The sequence below is a fragment of the Elephantulus edwardii genome, unplaced genomic scaffold (assembly GCF_000299155.1).
Source record: "Elephantulus edwardii isolate Elephantulus edwardi_28Jun2011 unplaced genomic scaffold, EleEdw1.0 scaffold00062, whole genome shotgun sequence".
Classification (NCBI taxonomy): domain Eukaryota; kingdom Metazoa; phylum Chordata; class Mammalia; order Macroscelidea; family Macroscelididae; genus Elephantulus; species Elephantulus edwardii.
Window position 1 is genome coordinate 14,712,725 of NW_006399812.1, and position 15,212 is coordinate 14,727,936.

Consider the following 15,212-nt stretch of genomic DNA (forward strand, 5'->3'; position numbering starts at 1 on the left):
TGTACCATCAAATTGGATCCTACTGACACAGGAGGAGATTGCCCCTTCTTCTCCAGCAGAGCAGCTGGTGGATTTGAACCATGTACCTTTGGGATTGCAACACAACTTTTTGCCACTAGGTTACCAGAGCTCCCTTGTTTCTTAGTTTTTAAATAACTAATATTCACTCAGTTTTACAAAAGGTTAATTTTTTTAATATACCTAAAATAGATTATACTGTGTTGTTGTCAAATTGACTGTGACTCATTTTGACCCTCTAAACAAGAGATCTACACCTTGCCCTAGTCTACTTGATCCTCAGGATATCTAATTTGCTCAAGCCCATTGTTATGTGGTTTTGTCAGTCCATCTTGTTGGAGGTCTTCCCCTCTTTCTCTGATCCTTTACTTTTCCAAGCAAGATCTCTTTTCCAAACACAAATAAATCTCTCCTAAACAGCACGTCCAAAGTATGTGAGATGACATTTCACCATCCTTGCCTTTAAGGAACACCTTGGTTTTCACTTTCTCTGCGACATACTTGTTTATTCTTTTGACAATTCAGTGCTCTTCTCCAACACTGCAACTCAAAAGCATCGTTTCTTCTTGTCATCTTTATTCATTATCTGATTTTCGGATGCATAGGAAGTAATTGAAAAGATCATGGCTTGAATCAGGTACACCTTAGTCTTTTGTTTGTTTGGATTTTTAATTTAAAAAACTTTATAGTGATTTGCTTACAAAGTTAATATACATTGTGTTTCACACTCTTTCGTTCACATTGTGTTTCACACTCTTTCGTTCACATTGTGTTCCATACAATCATTCCCATTAATTATGTTTTATAAAATTAATCATCATTGAGCTATGTACACCATTGTTCTATCTTTCCAGATCCTCACAGGATTTTTCCTATTTCCTTGACCCACCCACCCTTCACCCATCAAATTATGATTCCCCCCTTACCCATCTTCACCCCTCTGTTCCTACCTTCACCCCCTGCACCTTAACCTTTAAACTGACATCTTTACTCCTTAACACCTTGAAGAGGTCTTTGACAGCAGATTTTCTCAGTGACTGAGATGGAGGAGTGTGGGCCCCTGCTGTTTAACACAGAGGCATTGGGGGTAGGGAGTCCATACAGCTCTCTTTAACAAAATAGATCACAACATACCAACAAATAAGGAGGTGCCAGAGAAGAGGAAGAAAAAAACAGTATGTCACATGAGAGGAAGTTGTTCCTCTTTCTTCTGAGGATTTGAACTGTTTCTTTGGGTTGGCAGTTCAACTCCTTCAACTTGAAATATTCTGGTATAGGATTTTGGCACCTCCTGTGTTCCTAAAATGAAACTTGTCTTCACATACTTCATTTACTTTATAACTGGAAGTGAGACTGACAATTATGATCCTGAGCCATTGTTGAGACTATGTTGGTAAATGATAATCTGTTCACCATTGTTGTGTAACCACATTCCCCTACTTTTAAAACAGTAAAAATATTTTAATGCTTCTGGATTCTCTCATCATATATTTAGAATGAACACGTCAGGAAGGTTTTGTTTCTGTTCCACAGTGTTTGAGGTCTGAGCTGGTGAGACTTGAAGACTGCTGGTAATTTGACAGCTGTGTTCTTCTGAAGGGTCCGTTAGTCATATATCTAGCTTTTGATGCTGATTTTTGGCAGTGATCTCAGTGGGGGCTGTCATCTGGACCACCTTACCTTTGCATGGTTGTTCCATATAAGCTCTTAGGCTTCTTTTATTATTTTTTTTTGTAAATTGCTTAAAATTTTTATTTCTCAGATTATATTACTAGTAACAGCATTACTATTTCATAGAATCTACTATGAATTATAGCATGATTAATGACAACATTATTTGAGAGCTCAGGTGCCTTCATGAGTAAGAAGTTGCTCTTCTAACCCAAAGAAATTAGGTTCAGAACCATCAACTACTCAGAGAGAGAAAGATAAAGATGAACCATCTACTGCCATATAATATATATTGTTGTTATGTGCTATCAAGTCACCTGCAACTCGTAGTGACCCTATGTATAACAATCCTAAACCTTGCTCTATCCTGTGCCAATCTCACTGTCTCTGATACACACATTCCCATATTACCCTAGTCACTGTATCAATCCACCTCATAGAGGGTCTTCCTCTCCTGCACTGTCCCTCTACCCTCACATGCATGACGTCCTTCTCCAACGACTGGTCTTTCCTTGCAACATGTCCAAAGTAGGCTTCTTATCAATAGAGTGTCTGGATATCAAAAAGAAGCAGCCCTTTAAGAGAGCAGTCCATAATTTTGCAACATACTCTGATCTAGCTTTAGAAGTCACGTAGATCACTTTTACTGCTTTTCATAAAGCTACACAAATTCATGAAAAAATGAATACAGATCCTGTCTCTGAAAAAGTAGAATTTTATAAGAAGAGCTTATAATAGGAGATGCTATGGTGACCAATTTTTTTGAAAATAATCTACCAAAGTTTACAAATTATGTTCAATTCTTAGTAAGCCAGTAAAGGATACTCTACAACAGTTTTTAACAGTAAAAGTGTTTTTTTAAAAAATGACAATCCCTTCTAGTTAAGTTTTAATGAGTCCTGGTAGATGAGTGATCACGCATTCAGCAGCTAACTCAGAGGTTGATGATTTGCTGCTGGAAGGGTGACCCACTGCTGTCCAGTTGGTGCTAATCGTTTGTGGCCTTAGAGGGCAGAGCTGCGCCCCAGCATTTCCAATGTCTACTTCCTCTCTTGGAGGAATGGGGGATTCAGACTCTGACCTTTTGCTTCTCACCTAAGTACCTGACCACTGCACCACTGGGTGGCCCGCTAGGATGCCTTGGGACAGTTCAGGTTTATTCTGTAGGGTCATCGTAAGTTCAAATCATCTCATTGGCACATGAAAGTAAATAATAGAAAAGCATATTCCCTAATAATTAATTTCACATATTGAGATTTCATCAAGTTGCTTGCTTCTGTTATATTCCTTTTCATCCAGTTGTTATGTGTTTATGGCACTTCATCAAGGCAACTTTTATACTATTTTTTATTTGTAGATCAAGCTGTAAAATGCAGTCTGGATTCATTAACAGAGTCACCTAACAAGAGAACTAGAGAGAAACAGCAGTACATCTCTTTGAAAGACATGAGTAAGGTTGTGTTTTTAAATTATATATTAAACATACGTTTCTGAGATTTTGTCAGAGATAGAGCTTCATGAAAATCTAGGAATAAATTTTCTTTTTAGAATAGTCCTTCCTTGCCCTATGTTGAGAAGACAACAAAGTAACTCCAGCTAAACTTTGGTTAAGACAGTAGAATAGTTCCTTCAAAAAGACTTGTTTTTTTTTCATTTTAGCAAAGGTGTGAAAATCTGTTACTCTGGGACATCTTATAGTTAGGTTCAAGTGTAACTTGCCCCTCGTGTCCTTTTGACAGGTGATTGTAACTGTAGGCCATTTTCTAGAGATTGTAAGATGCCAGCTGCTGCCTGGTCTGGTGGTTTAATTGGCATCAAGTGACTTTTCATTTCTTTGTTTCTCCTTATCTGTATGTGCATAAAAGCAACTGATACTGGTGGTTTATAAAAAGAATTCTCTGATATTTCGGTTCCATAAGAATACAGATGTTTAAAAAAAAAAGGACACAACTTCCTACACTCTGGACATACAGACTGCCAATAGAGCTTACCAAGGATGTCTTAAAACAGGAGTCATGGAGAAAGACTTAAGGGAAATAAAAAAAAAAATCAAAACTCTCTCAAGTAGGTAAAAGTTGTTTAACCAAGTATGCAGGTTCTTTAATGAGCTACAGAAAGCATGAAAAACAGTGCTGCCATGCCATCATTATCAGTGTCTGTCATCAGGCAGACTCACACTGAGAGCGTGAGTTCCCAAAACAGCATCTTTGAACTTGGAGAGTAATAATACTTCTGCTCGTTTCCAGATATATTATCCATATCCTGAAAATCTATTTGCAGATACATTATATGTATTAACAAAATGAACTTTAAATAAGTGTATCCTACACTTACCCATGAAAAAACTGTATTTTGTTTTTTAGAAAATTCCATTTGCTCTAGAGAAGCTCTCCATGTGTACTGATAAAATATTTAATGAATAAACTATTAAAATAGAAAAAAACCCAGATTTTACTACCATATAAACTAAAAAATGTTTTTTCCCCCAACAGCATTCTGAATCATCTGTATATTGGCCATCAAAAAGAGGCATAACTATTTATGCTGCTCAAGATACACCAGCACCAAGGTATGATTTGAAAATTTGATTTTGGACCATAGACTTAAGTGTAATACTTTTTTATACAATATTCTGTATGGTTAATTATAGGAAAAGATTTTAATTTTTTAAAAAATGGAGGCAAGAGAAGTAAAGTTCTATTGAAAAACCAAATAAGGTGCTTTTACTTCTGATCTGAAATGTATTACAAAGCCACAGCAGTCAGAGCAACTTGGCACTGGTACAGGATGAAACATAGACCAATGGAATAGAATTGGAAACAAAAAATTAAAACCACCCACCTAAGGACAGGAGGTCTTTGACAGATAAAATCCATTGAATGGGGAGAACACAACCTCTTTTATCAAAATGATACTGGGAAAACTCAATAACAGTTGGTGAAAAAATCCAAGCAAGAGCCATGTCTCACATCATACACTAACTCAAGATGGCTCAAGGACCTAAAAATAAAGCAAGAAACTATAAAGCTCCCTAAAGAAATATGTGGGTTCTACCGTTCAGGTACCTTGCACATGAACTCTGCTGTTTATAACACATGGGGAGCTGGGAATTTCTTAAGTGCAAAGGAAAGAGGTGTGGAACAGCCACGGTTTCCAGAGGACAATAGTCATCCTGCTCTGGGTTGACTTGTTCACAAGAGAGGAACACCAATATACAGGTCCTTCACAGAACCTCACCACACCGCGCGACAATATGTAGTTAAAACAGCCTAACATATATTGAGAAAAGATTCACATAATGTTAAGAAAGCAGCAGGCTACCTTAGTCACTATGAAAAAACAAAATAACTCTTCTCCTAAAAAAGCAGACCCAGTGAATACCCCAGATACAGAGAATTAGAAGAAATATGTTGATGTTGAATTACTTGAACAGCTATAGAATAATGTGTAAATAATAGAAGAAACAATGGAAACCATTCAGAGACTGACCTAGAGACAGGGATCCAGAAGAAATACATTGATGAGGAGCAACTTGAACTACTGTGGAAGAAAATGCAAAACATAAAGCATTAAAAGTATAGAGGAAGAGGCATGAGAACTTAAAAAATCATCACAAGACAGAGAAGCAACAGCCAGCACAGTACTAGAAATAACAAAAGCATGAAAATGCAATCCAAAATAGCAGAAGTATCCAAAATGCTAGAGGGACAAAAAGAACAGAAGAGATGGAACAGAGAGTCAGTGGACAGGAACCTCAATGGCAATATACTAGAAGAAAAATCAGAGATGAGACGTGATGAAAATATTAGAATCATGTGGGGTGACAAAAAAGAGAAGATGCATATGATTGCAATTCTAGAACACTAGAGGGATGGGGAAGTTTACTGAGAAAATTGTAGAAGTAGTATTAGAAGAAAACTTCCCAGGTATTATGAAGAACAGGGAACACCAACTAGACCCAAAAAGAAAAACATCAAGGCATATAATAGTCAAATTCCGTGTAATGAAACATATTGGGTGCACACCTCTTACCATATACAAAAATCAACTCGAGGTGGATCAGAGACCTAGGGTTAAATCCCAAACTGTAAAGATCATAAAAGACAAAGTAGGACCAAGATTAGAAAGCCTTTCTCCTAGTATAAGTAGGCTGACAAATACAGTCAGAAATAATACAACTAGGAGAGGATAAAATTGATGAGTGGGGCCTTCTAAAAGATTAAATCCCTGTATGCATTAAAATCTTTTTCCAACAGGGTGATAAGAAAATATACTAACTGTGAACAAACATTTGGCAATACAATCTCAAAGGTCTCATAACAGAAGAATCTTACTGGGCCTCCACAAGAAAAAGACTGATAACCCAGTTACAAAATGGACAAAAGACATGAAAAGACCATTCACAGAGGAAGATACTCAGATTGCTAACAGACAAATGAAGAAATGTTCAAAATCAGACAATAAGAGAGATGCAAATTAAAACCACAATGAGATACCATTTCACTCCAGTAACAGTGGCAAAGTTTAACAGGATTGCACGTAATAAATGTTGGGGAAGATATGGAGAGACAGGAATGCTTATACACTGTTCATAAGATTTTAACATGATAGAACCACTTTGGAAGGCAGTTTGGTGTTTCTTCAAAAAGCTGAACATAGAAATTCTATAAGACCCAGCTGTTCCACTGCTTGGCATATGTTGTTTGTTGTTGTTGTTATGTGCCATCGAGTCACTTGCTACTCATTAGTGACCCTATGTACAAGAGCTCTATACGCTCTTCTATCCTGTGCCAACCTAGCTATCTCAGACGCACTTATTCCCACCTCTCCAGTCACAGAATCGATCCATCTCATCAAAGGTCCTCCTCTCCTTCACCGCCCCTCCACTCTGCCAAACATGATGTCCTTATCCAAGGACCATTCCCTCCTTGCAACATGCCCAGAATATGTCAGACAAAGCCTCAGAATCCTTGACTTCATGGAACATTCTGGCTTCACCCTCTCCAGGACAAACCTGTTTGTTCTCCTAGCAGTCCATGGTATATTCAACACTCTTCTCCAGCACCACAACTCAAAGGCATCAGTTCTCTTTCTATCTACCCTAGTCACTGTCCAACTCTCTGATGCATAGCACGTAATTGCGAAGACTGTAGCCCGAAAACCCTATGTACAGTAGAGCTTGGCATATACCCTGAGAAAATGAGAACTGAGACGCAGAGATTTGTACACCAGTGTTCATAGCATTATTCACCATCACAGAATTATGGAAACTACTAGATGTTCAACTACAGTCAAATTACGGTCACAAAGGAGTAGTATGCAGCATGCAGGAACAATAATTTTGAAAATTAGTACCTAACTTGGGAGGGACTGAAGATCATGATCCTAAGTGAACTAAAAACAATTATTGTAGAAACAGATAACTAGTAAAATAAATATGAAGCTCCAAAGGGGGGAAGTAGGAGCAGGGGGTGAGGATGGCGAAGGGGGTATCATAAGGTTGTACAGTTTGTTGCGTATGAGGGGAGGGTAAAGGAAATGTGAAAGATCCAGTATGAAGAACAGTGTATACAAACTTTGTAAGCAAACTAGTATAAAATAAGAAAATTTAAAAATATTTTTAAAAAAACCAACAAAAACATTTGCAGCAAATTCAGGAGCTCTTAGTCAAGCCAGAAGGAGGGGTTTTCTCTTAGTGCCTTGCCCAAGTGATTGGGGCCACTTCGGAAGCAAAGGTGTAAGATAAGTGAGAGAAAGAAATAAGAATAGTACCCTCCTACTCTGCAGTCTTTGGACCATAGGGTCCTTCTCTCCAGGTTCTCCCGGCTTTGTGCTGTTAGGTTTGTACGTGACTGCACTGCTTGTTGACATGCAGGCAGTTCCAGGCTAGTAGGTGGCCTTGGAGCAGGGCTGGGAAGAAAAAAAGGATATAAACATGGGAATGTCTTGTCTCGTCCCTTTCCCCGATGACTACGGATGACAGAAAAAAGAGTAAATGCTTTAAGTTGTGCTGGAGAAGAGTACTGAACATACCGTGGACCGCTAAAAGAACATACAAGTCTCTTTTGGTTAGGGTGAAACCAAGTTTCTCCTTGGAAGTAAGGATTTTGAAGCTCTGTCTCACATACTTTGGGCACTGCCAGGAGAGATCAGTCCTTGGAGAAGAACAACGTGCGTAGAAGATTGGAGTGACAGCGCAAGAGAGGAAGACCTCAGATGAGATGGATTGATACAGTAACTGGGGTAATGGGGGGTCGGTGTGTTGGAGTCTGTGAGACTGGCTCGGGACAGGGCAGGGTTCAGAGCTGCTGTGCATAGATAGGGTCGCTATGGGTCCCATGCGATTTAATGGCCCATAACAACAGCAGCAGCATGGGGATTCTGAGACCTGTTTTCTGGGCTTGAGTCCTCTGTTGTTTGGGTGGGGTTTTTATCCCTAGAAGGAGAGTGTTTACCCCATGAACTTTTAGTTTCTCTACTTTGGGGCATGTTGCAAGGAGAAACCGGTCCTTGGAGAGGGACATCATGTTTGGGAGAGTGGAAGGACAGCGCAAGAGAGGAAGACCTTTGATGAGAGGAATCAATTCTGTGATGGGGTGGTGGAGTAAGGTGTGTCAGACACGGTGAGGTTGGCACAAGATAGAGCAGGGTTTATGGCTCTTGTACATAGGGTCGCTATGAGTCACAAACTACTCGATGGCACATAACAACCACCAATCACCTGTAAAGAGGAGCCCTGATGACCTAATGGTTTAACCTAAAGGCCAAAACAGGTTTGAACCCACCAGTGGCTTGGCAGGAAGAATGACTTGCCATTTTACTCCTGTAAAAATTGCCATCAAGAAAACTCATTTTAGACAGTTGTACTCTTGTCTTTGTGAGATAGTCAGGTTGACTGCACATAGCTCCACAGCCACCAGTTAGGATGGCTGTGTTAGTCCATCCACAGTTCATGGGAGAAGGGCGTGCTGGTCTGCTCCCATAAAAATGACGAGTCAGGATTGACTCAGCAGCACTGAACCACAACCTCCCTGTTAACACGGCTCCTGGTCTCAGGTCAGCACTGCTAGGAAGTAGAACAGAACAGAGAAGCCCATTTTTTTCAGGTTCTTTTGCAAGTTTTTACTTTTTTCACTTTTTTTTTTAAGAAGGCAGAAGAAAGGTTTATGCTTACTATATCTTGTTCAGTACTAGTAATGTCAAATCATTTTCGTGCTTAAAGCATTAGTAGATCTTTTTCAGAATTAGGGTTATATGGGTTTACAAACTTTAATAAATTGATTTTTCTTTTTAGTGTTTTATGTCAAAAACCAGATGAGAAACCACTGAGATTGGCTGAGAAGAAAGAACATGATGGGAAGAATAGCTGTGTGAAGTAACAATTTTTTTCTTCACCTGAATTTTTTTTATTGAAGTAATTGTAACACAGTTAGAAGTAGGGGAAATGATGTATTATTTTCATTTTAATTTCAAACTTGCATCCGTATAAAAAAATACAGTAAGTCAGCTGTAAACTTTCTTCCTAAAGATTTGTTCCCATGTAAGTAGTTATTTTTTGTCTCCCCTTTTAATCCTTTTTGTAAACTGAGAAATTTTATGACAAGATGATAATATAGTTGCTCTTTCAGCGCTGAACACTTTATGTGAGTTGATGTTTACATACTTTTGATTTTCTGGTGTTAAATAGGTTTACCATCTGCTGATAAAAATATTTAGTTCTTCACAGTGTGAACCTTTAGGATTTTTTTCACCTTCTGCCCTGCCAGATTTGCAAAATAGCTATAAATTGCTAAACAATAATAATTTTATGTTTCTTTAACTGATAACAACTTTTTACTGCTTTTAACCATTGTCAAAAAGTACCCTTGCACTCCACCTTACTGTGGCTGCTCGCAGGGCACTAGAGTCTACTATGGAAGCGGGTAGGTTTGGTGAATGCACTCTTTGGACCAGGGAAGGGTGTGGACTCTGCAGTCATTTGGGCCACCCCGCTTCCCAGTGGCCTTATCTGTGTCCTGTCACATCACTGTTCAGTCATTCACACTTACCCTGTGCTAGCACCTTTGAAGGCTACTATGGACCCCACAATCTAGGGTACTGTTAATGTACTTGATTTGGCAGCGTCCTCCATGAGTGTCCCTTCATCTCAATAACTGAAGGTTTCCATTGTTACCGCTTATAACCGTGCAGTTCATTGTTTTGTTGTGTGCTGTCAAATTGGAATCGAGCCATAGCTGATTTCCATTGGCAGTTACTCACATGGGAGGAGATTGCCTGTCCTTTTCCCACGGATCAGCTGATGGATTTGAACTCGATGCCTTTGGGATTGCTACACAGCTTTTTACCACTAGGCCATGGAGTGCTTGTTTTCTTGTTGGTGTTTTTTTATTTGTTTGTTTTTTTAATGACTTCAAATTATAACCTGAAAAATGAATTCTAAAATAGCACATTGTCTTTTCTTTTTGTGTTCGAGGAGTTACGTGACAGTTGAGAGCCGACTGAGTCTCAGGGAACTGTGGAGTGAAAATACAGGAAGGGAGTTGGCTTCTGAGAAACATTGTGGTGACCAGATAATCATGTGATCTTCCTCCTTGGCAACAGCACGTGATCTTGGGCTTGGATGCACTGTGTCCATACCCTGGTACACCATGATTGTGTCATTTCTGGTCAGAATAATGAAGTCTTGGAAAAAAAACACACTTAGAGGACAATCAGTGATTTGCAAGGGTCGCATCCCCATAAACTTAATGAGTAATTAAAATAACAATACTATTAGAAACCAGTACACAGTGACCTTGCAGTAATGTCCAAAATCTTGATTGACTTTAAGGGCCACCATAGAGGCTGAGCATCCGTCTAGCCTCCTCTATTTGAAGCCCATTGTATCCTTGTCGGCTTCTCACATCTGTGGCATTGCTCAGCCTGCCACTCCCAGCAAGCTGCTCTTTTCTTAATAGGTTTCTTTTACTTTACACGTAGGTCCTTTACTAGAACTGGTTTAGAAATGCCAAAATTCAAATTAAAAAAAAAAAAAAAAGAAATGCCAAAATTCCTGTAAATTCAGGAAGAGACCGTCTCAGACTTGATCATCTTCCTCATTCCAGAGTTAGAACCTAGCTTCTCCTTAGTAATACTGGGTTCCTGATGAGACTGGGGAGGGAAGAGTGGTATAAAGACCCACCTCCCGAGGTTGAGGACCATAGAGCAGATTTCTCTTGATGGATTTCTGGATACTTGAGAAACAGTTCCTCTCTGCTTAATGCTTTTGGAGATGACTAGTTAGTTCTGGTGGTGGAGTCTCAAGTGAGCTGTTCTGCTAATAAAAGTTGTGTGTGTCTGGCAGATCAAATCTGCCGGTGGCTCTGAGGGAAGAAGATGGACAGTCTCTTTCTATCATCATTTACAGCCTTGAAAACCTGGTGCAGCATGTCACTGTGGGATTAGAACTGATTTGACAACAGTGAATTTGAGGTAGTATAAACAGGACTTCTGAGCGATCATGTCACCAGTGGCTTGTGGATTTGTGCTCTATGTAGGGCTGGCCCCCAACTCCATAAGATGGGTAGTGACTGGCTCCAGCATAAGTTAGAAGATTCTGAGACTGCAGTCAGAGGGGCTGGGGAGAGTACCTTATGATTTATTAAAATGTCTGATTTGGCATGGAATGTTGGCTTCCTGCTACATATTTGTCACATAAGATATTTAACTCTAGTTTTGTTTGCACTTACCTACCTTTTTGTAATCTCATACCTGCTGGACTTTATCTTTCTTAAACCCTTCTGACATTTACTTACTTTGTATTTTGGCTTTGGGCTTTTTTTTACTGTTTATATTTAAATTCATGCACTGTTTTTCCCCTCCTCCAGCCCACCCTGCAGTGCACCCTCTGTTCCAGATTGTTGTAATATATATAATGCCTATATATACATTCCTTTCAGACAGTTCTTCCCCTCATCTGTTTTAATGTAGTGTTCATTATCTATCCATTCTCTCCCATTCTTTGCCTACACCCCCCATGTCTGTCCTCTTTTATGACAGATATTTTGTCCTTTTGTGACTGAGATATTTGACTCAGCATAATGTCTTCTAGGCTTACTCATGCTGTATAATGTTTTATGAGTTCATTGTTTTTCAGTGTTGTGTAAATGTGCCATAGATTTTCTACACATTTTTTTGTTGATGGGCACCTGGTTTGCTTCCATCTCTTTGCTATTGTGAATGATGCAGCAGTAAAAATGAATGTGTATACATCTGTTTGAGTCCTCGCTCTGGTTTCTTTAGGGTATATTCCTAGTAGTGAAATTGCCAGGTCAAATGGTACTTCTTTTTTTTTTCCAAATGGTACTTCTATTTCCAACTTTTTGAGAAAGCGCCAGACCCCCTTTCCTAGTGGTTTCATCGTTTTGCATTCCCACCAGCAGAGAATACAAGTTCAATCTCTACATCCTTACCAGTCTTTGTTAACTACCCTGCTGAACTTTGCTATTGTTGTTGGGATCTTACTTTGTACTTTTGATCTACACTTTCAAATATACTTTATTTAAGATGGAAAAATTATCTAAATACATGTATTCTTCATAAAATTATTTTAATATCAGAGATCTTGAGTATTAGTAGGGTTTTTTTATTTCTTTGTAAAAAGAATCTTGTGAACAGTCATTTATCTAAGATCATATAGGCAGCGTTGCCCAGGGATAAAGCTCAGGTGATAGGAAGAGAGAGAAAAGAGGGATGCATACACGTGAGAAGCAGGAGGCAGTGAGAGAGTACTGTTAAAATGGGAGCGACAATGTGCTGCCTTCTTCCCAGTAGAAGATACTTTTTATTTCTTTCCTCTTACTTGCCATTTTCCATATTTAAATATTCTTTCTGTATGGTTGAGGAGATGGGGAGGGTGGTGTCTCTTGAGTTTATAGTGGCCTGTTGACGTGAGTCTTAATGTGGGAGGCGACCAACCTGATGGGACACCTCTGATGTCTCTTCTCTGTGACTGGTAAGATTTCTCAGGGATGGTTTCTCCTGCCCTTGCTCTAGGGTGAAGGCCTGCCTATCATTGTCCTGAGTGCAAAGTGGCCAAAGCAGACTCTCACCCCCAAACCAGACTTATTGCTGTCAAGCCAGTTTGTACTCATTGCAACCCTCCATCAAGTTTCTGAGGCTGTACATCTTTAGAAATGCCTAGAAAGGAGGAGCTTGGCCATCTTTTTCCTGTGGTGTACTTGGTGATTTGAACAGTCATGCTTCCAGCGCTGCAACACCAGGCCTCCTAGAAGCAGTGGAAATGCTTGTTGGTTTAACCTTTCTCTTTTCAGTACAGTATCCTAATCTTCATTTGTACCTTGAGTGCCCAGGTCCTGACAGCTTCTGTTTTATCTTCAAAGAAGCAGTCTCTCAAGGTATTTGTCTGGTAGTAAGAAGTAAGATCATCTGGCATTTTCTCCCTTTGTTTTAGCCCTGGCTATACTTCCATAGTTAAAGGAACCTGGTGCTGCCAGTTCTTAGATTTTCTGAGGACTGTGCCAGTGAAGACAGGGTTAGACCTCCCATGGCTAGTGTAGGATTTGGCTACATTGGGTCTACAGAGGCAGTTACCACTTTTTCATGTATTTTTTAGCTTCCAGAATTTTGTTTTAGAATATCATTTGTGGGACTAATTTTATCTGAAGTATTTCATCTCTGTCTTTTGTTCCTTAGAGATAATGTCAAAAACCTAGATTTGGGGAATGGGACTGGCACACACACTCACAGCAGCCTCCTTGCTCCCCGGTGGCCACAAAGGCGGGAGCACAGCCTGCAGACCAACCCTTTGAATGGCTTTCATATAAAGAGATTGCAGAGCTGTTGGAATGTGTAGACACTCAGCACTGCTCGAGAAGGGCTTAAAAGTGTCCCTCGTTCAGTTCGTGGGTATCTTTGCACAAAACAGACCTGAGTGGTGATTATTGAACAGAGGTGCTTTGCTTATTCATTCCATGGTGATGGTTGCACTTTATGCCAACCTTGGAACAGAAGTGACCACTTATATAATCAACAAAATGGAACTTGCTGTGTTTTTATTAACAAGGCAGAGAAAGCTGTACTCTTATTAGAAGTTGTAGAGAAGGAGTCAGTCCCAAGCTTTAAGATCTCAGTGCTCATGGACTCTGGTGGAATGTGGCAAGAAGTGGGGGAGGGGGGTGTCATGAGTATGGAGGCATTGCAGGACTTGGGACGAATCAACAGATTGAAGCCCAACTCTACAGCACCTGAAGATCTTGCAGTGATCTGTTTCTCAAGTGGAACCGTAGGCAACCCCAAAGGAGCACAGATAACCCATCAACATATAGTGTGTGATTGTGGAAGTTTTAGGAAAGTGACAGAGGGTCTACTCAATCTCTTTCCAGATGATACATTATTTTTTCTTTCTTGCCTCCGCCTCATGCATTTGAGAGAACTATAGAGTATATAATACTGTGTAATGGAGGTAAAATAGGATTTTTCCAAGGAGGTATCAGGCTACTTATGGATGACCTCAAAGCCCACTGTCTTACCCATGGTCCCCAGACTACTGAACTGGATGTTTGACCCAAGTTTTTTGGCAAGCAAACACCACATTAAAATGGTGACTGTTTGACATTGTGTACAAGAGGAAAGAAGCCGAGCTTCACAGTGGCATCATTAGATATGACAGCCTGTGGCATAAACTCATCTTCCACAAACTAGAGTCTGGGAGGGAGAGTCAGGGTGATGCTCACAGGAGCTGTGCCGGTATCTGCCACCGTGCTGACATTCCTGAGGGCTGCCCTTGGCTGTCACTTATTTAAAGGCTATGGATAGACAGAGTGCATGACCGCCTGCTGCATGACAGTCCCTGGAGACTGGACAGCAGGCCGTGTTGGTGCTCCAGTGCATTGCAGTTACGTAAAACTTGTTGATGTGGGAGAACTTAATTACATGGCTTCCAAGGGTGAAAGTGGGGTGTGTGTGAGAGGGCCAAATGTATGTCAGGGCTACTTAAAAAGACCCAGAAAAAAAACAGTAGAGGCTTTTGACAAAGATGGCTGTTTGCACATGGGAGACACTGGAAAATGGTTACCAAATGCAACCTTGAAGATTATCGACATGAAAAAGCACATATTTAAACTGGCACAAGGAGAATACATAGCCCCTGAAAAAAAGTTTTTTTCAGTGAAAATACCTCCGTGCATAGTAAACCTGCTGCTCAAGTGTTTGTCCGTGACGAAAGCTTGCAGCCATTTCTCACAGCAGTTGTGGTACCTGATGCTGAGACATTGTGAACCTGAACCCAAAAGAGAGGATTTGAAGCAGCCTTTGAAAAACTGTCCAGAACAAGGATGTCAAAAATGCTATCCTAGGGTGGCCGGACGGAGCGACTGCCGGACTGAAGGACTGGCGGGAGGGTGGGCCAGGCGGCGCCGCCGAGGCCGGGCTGGGCCGAGCCGAGGGGCACCAGGGATGTAGCGGGCCGCCCTGCCCATGCCACAGCGCCCGGCTGCGGGCGGAGCCGGAGCCGGAGCCTGGGG

General features: G+C 40.4%; 1 protein-coding gene and 1 pseudogene across 1 annotated transcript in view; both read left to right on the top strand.

Moving 5' to 3' along the window:
- TDRD12 (tudor domain containing 12) overlaps positions 1–15,212 on the top strand; it is a 91,296-nt gene that overhangs the window by 26,548 nt on the left and 49,536 nt on the right. Inside the window, exons 7-9 of the mRNA XM_006887870.1 lie at positions 3,047–3,144; positions 4,182–4,258; positions 8,984–9,064. Of these exons, the coding sequence (XP_006887932.1) occupies positions 3,047–3,144; positions 4,182–4,258; positions 8,984–9,064 (256 nt within the window). The remainder of the gene's footprint in view (positions 1–3,046; positions 3,145–4,181; positions 4,259–8,983; positions 9,065–15,212) is intronic.
- LOC102847190 overlaps positions 13,477–15,212 on the top strand; it is a 3,306-nt pseudogene continuing 1,570 nt past the window's right edge.